This window comes from Oxyura jamaicensis (genome assembly GCF_011077185.1).
Source record: "Oxyura jamaicensis isolate SHBP4307 breed ruddy duck chromosome 23 unlocalized genomic scaffold, BPBGC_Ojam_1.0 oxy23_random_OJ72394, whole genome shotgun sequence".
Taxonomy (NCBI): Eukaryota; Metazoa; Chordata; class Aves; order Anseriformes; family Anatidae; genus Oxyura; species Oxyura jamaicensis.
Genome location: NW_023304660.1, coordinates 1 through 4,276, shown reverse-complemented (window position 1 = coordinate 4,276; position 4,276 = coordinate 1). Strand labels below are relative to the sequence as shown.

Genomic DNA, 4,276 nt, shown 5'->3' with positions numbered 1-4,276 from the left:
GGGGGGTGGCCTTTTGGGGGGGCTGGGTGGGAGCCGGGATTGCTGGGCTTCCTGCAGAAAGAGCGAGGGGGCTGGCGGGGGGGTGGTTTCACCCTCGGGACAGCCCTCGCTTGGGTAAAAAGCACGTGGGGAAGGGGAAAAGGCTGGTTGCCCAGCGGTGCCGTTGGGCAGGGGGGGCTCCGTCCTGGATAAACCAAGCCCGTAGGGATGGAGCAGGAGGGGGGAGCTGGTCCTGGCCCCGCTGGTGCCCCCCCCGCTGGCCCCGTACCGCTCCTTGTGCTTCTCCCTGTGCTTCTCGGCCGGGTTCTTGGGGTGTTTGGCCGGGGGCGGGTTCGCCCCTTCGTTGGGACAGCTGGGGAAATCCAGCCTCTTCTCCTTCTCTTTCTTCTCCTTCTCCCCCTCGGCGTCCTTCTCCTTCCTCGGGGCAGCAGGGGTCTCTGCGGGAAGGAGCCGGGTCACGGGCACAGCCCGGGGACACCTGAGACATCGGGGCTGGGGACACGGGGACAGCCCGGAGAGGTTTGGGGGAGGTCTGGGGAAGCTTTTGGGGAGCTTTTTGCCCCTCTCACCCAGCAGCCGCTTCCAGTTCTTGATGAGGATCTTGGCCGAGGCCACCACCTCTTCGTCCGAGCAGTGCTTGCGCACCGAGTTGACCGCCACCCCGATGCGCGTGGTCTGGGGACAGGCGTTAGCGGGGGCGTCACCAACACCCCCCTTCCCTCCCAGGGACCCCTCCTCGGCGCAGCCCCCCTCACCTGCAGCAGCTGGATGGTCATGGTGTAGCCGGTGAGCGACTTGAGCAGATCCAGAGCCCCTTCCTAGAGCGGGGAGAGGCCACGAGAGCCCTCGAGGAGCTGCGGCCACCGGGACCACCCCGTGGGGACATCCACGGGGTCCCCAGAGGGGACGGGACGGGCGCTCGGGGCCACGCGGCCACCAGCGGGGATGCGCTCGTAAAAAAAAATCCCACTCCAACGGGAAGGGCTTGGGGACACCTGAGCGTCCCCGAGGCGCCGGGGGCCACACGTCACCAGGTTCGCAGCCCGGCCCTCGGGTGCACGGTGCTTGTAGGGCTAAATATATCCCCAGCACGGCTCCACGCGGGGTCGTTTTCCTCCCCGGTATTTTTAGAGCCGCAGGAACCGAAATGAGGGTGCAGGGACCCACGGAGGGGTCGTGCCACTCGTGGTGGTCGGAGCTGCCAGCCCGCTGGGTGCAGGGGACATCCCCGTGCCGTGACCCAGCTCTGTCCCCCTTCCCAAAGCGGCATAAATCAGGAGGGTTTGGGAGCCACGACGACAGCCCGAGGCTGGGCAGGATCAGTCCCTGCGGCCCCCGGGGCCATTCCCAGCAGGGAGCGGAGCGGAGCAGAGCTGCCGAGAGGCTGAGCGGTTGCGATCCGGGGTCCCCAAAAGTCACCGGATCGGGGGGGGGGCACGGCAGCACCTGGGAAGCCCGCACCTCGCTGGGGCAAAGTCCGCCAGAAACGGTCAAATATTAACTTTAGGGGCTGGGCTCGCCTCTGCTCGCCCCCGCGTTAACCGGCTCAGCTGGCACAAAGGGAGGCAAGGGCCGGATCCTGGCTCCCCCCGCACCAAAGCCCCCTCCCCAACCCCTGGGTGTGCCGTGGCTCAGCCCCCTCCCCTCCCTGGGCACATTTGCACGCGCTCGTGCAAAAGGCAGGGCTGTGTCTGGGCTTCGGGGGGGGGGGAGCTCTTCCCACCCCCCTCCCCCAGGGATTTTTTTTTCCTTTGCGTGGGGCTGAGCCCCCGCTGCCAGCCCCGGCCCTGTTTGGGTGCCTGTGGCCGGGCCGGGGGCCAAGCACCTGTCACCGCATTTGTCCTCTGTCCCACACCGCCACGGCTTGGGACAGGTCCCGTCCCCCCCCCGTCCCCCCCCCCGAGCTCCCCAAACCACCACGTCCCCATGGCCTTGAGCGAGGGGGCACGGGAGAGCCCCAAATCCAAGGGAAACCCCCCCAGGCACCAGCTCCAGATCCTCAAGGGTGGAGAGGCAGCACCCGGGGGTGCCCAGCGGGGGCTCAGCACACGCTCAACCCCTCCTGGGGGGGGGGGGGTCTGGCCCCCCCCCCCCCCCCCCCCCCCTTATTCTCCCTCCCACATCTGGGAGCTTCGTGGCTTTCCTCCCTCCCCCTGCCCCGGGCTGCCCAAACACACACACACAAGTATGGCACACGCGTGCAAATCATGCACACGCACGCAAATACGGCTCACGCGTGCAAATATCACACGTATGCAAATGTGGCACACGTATGCAAATAGGGCACACGTATGCAAATACGGCACACGCGTGCAAATAATGCACGCGCGCCCCAGGCTGCCTTACCGTGCTTTTCCTGGCCACCATCTTATCCAACTTCTTGGCGATCCGGACCAGCTCCTCAGCGGGCCCCATGCCGGCTCCTCGCGGGGTCCTGGGCTCGGGTGGCCGCGGGAGCAGCCCCCAGCGCTGCGGGCATGGGGCAGGGGCACGGGAGCGGCGGCCGGGCCGGAGAGGAGCAGGGAGGGGAAAAGGGGAAAAGAGAAGGAAGGGAAGCAAGGGAGGAAAGCAGAAAGGAGGTGTGGCTGTCCCGGCCAGTTATAAACTCCTGCCAGGCAGGCGAAATAGCACGGGGGAGGGCTAAATATAGCCCGGAGCAGGACAAAGATTGCAGGAGCAAGGGGAGGCGCACGGCGGGGGGGACGCAGCGCCCTGCGGTGCCAGGGCACGGGGGGCTCGCGGGGACGGGGGAGCCACCGCCACGGGGTTCCAGCCCGGTGGTGGCAGCGGGACAGCCCCGGGACGTGGCTTTGCGGCTGGGCTGGGGCTTGCCGGGGCCCAAAGGCTCGACGCAACACGGTGCGAGCGTTGCACGATGCAGAGCGCTCTTCCCAGACCGGAGGCGATGCCAGCGGCATCCCCGTGCCAGCAGCGTCCCCGTGCCAGCAGCGTCCCCGTGCCAGCAAAATCCCCCAGGGAACGCGGTTCTGGTGCTGTGCCCGGGCTGAAGGCGCTGCGGTGGTGCTGGCATTGCCGGGACCCCAGCAGCTGGGAGCAGAACCGGGCTGGATGCGTCCCGGCAGGGAGGATGGGATGCTCCTACGTGGCCGAATGCAAGGCTGGGGAGAGAGCTGGCTGCACCCTCGGTCCCTGCCGGCACAGGGCCACCCGCTGCCACCCTGTTGTGTCCCCCATGGGCAGGGGCTGGGGACCGGCATGGACTCACCCCCATGCTTACAAAAAAAAACATGATGGTTTTATTAGAAATTCGAAAGAGAAAACATTAAAAACACAACAGACCGCTTTCTGAGATGCAACCAACAAGACGCGGACGAGGAGAAAACCACAGGGGCAGGCGGCTCCCGAGGGACGCCGACACGGGGCAGCATTGGTCCCAGAACGGGGCTGCAGGACGGTCCCAGGGAGCCCCCCCCCCGCCCCGGGAGGACCGCAGCAGGACCCCGAGCCCCCCGGGGCTGGGCGGTGACCAGCAGCCGCCCGGTGAGGGACACGGGGACACGGCTCCACGGGGCTGCCCGCGCTGACCCCAGGCATCCAAGGAGCTGTGGTACCAGGCTGGGGAAGTTTTTAGGCATTTCCAAGCCCTGCTGCCCTTGGGGGGGGCTCTCAGAGCCCGGGGAAGGGGGGGCAGGATGAGGCCGCAGACCCTCCAAACCCCCCAAAATGATGAAGAAAAAGCCCTTTTTTGTTCCCTCCCAATCCTCAACGCTTCACAGTTGTGGTAGAGGAGAAAACCAGGTGGCGCGTTGCAGCTCCCCCCCGGAGAACGGGCACAGGGGCTCTGCGCCCACCCAGCAGAGGAGGGTGGGGGGCACCCAGCTCACCCCCTCCCAGCCCCAAATCCCTGCTGACAGGGGAGGAGAAAGCCCCCGGGATGGGCAGAGCCCACGAAAGGATGGGGAGCAGGCGGAGCGGGGCGAGCACCGAAACCTCCTCGCAGGGTGCAGCTGATGGCAGCGGGGGCGGCGGCGGCCCTTCGGCTCTCCAAGGCCACCATCCAGGGGGTGTTCGTCCCAACCCGGGGGTCCCCACGTCCCCTGGGAGGGCAGCAGCCACATGGTCCCATAGCAGGGGCTGGGGGCGGGCAGCAGGTGCCCCGTGGAAAGGGGGGGACGGCACAGAGGGGCCGGGGGGGGGTCCGGCTCCAGCTCCCAGCCCGCCCCGTGTGTCCCTGGCCCCCAGGGGACAGGGACAAAACGGGCAGCGGGGGGGGGACGACACCCGGTCAGTCTTGCAAGAGGTGGACGAAGCTGGC

The 4,276-nt window shown here is 67.6% G+C and overlaps 1 protein-coding gene across 1 annotated transcript; it reads right to left on the bottom strand.

The window, feature by feature from the left end:
- Positions 1-5: 5 nt before the first annotated feature.
- LOC118158263 (transcription elongation factor A protein 3-like) lies at positions 6-2,597 on the bottom strand (the record flags this gene model as incomplete). Its single annotated transcript, XM_035312897.1, has 5 exons — positions 2,347-2,597; positions 756-818; positions 570-675; positions 269-437; positions 6-51 (listed from the first exon to the last, which is right to left on the bottom strand). Coding segments are annotated over exons 1-5 (453 nt in total), but the record flags the coding sequence as incomplete, so codon positions are not given.
- Between the last annotated feature and the right edge of the window lie 1,679 nt (positions 2,598-4,276).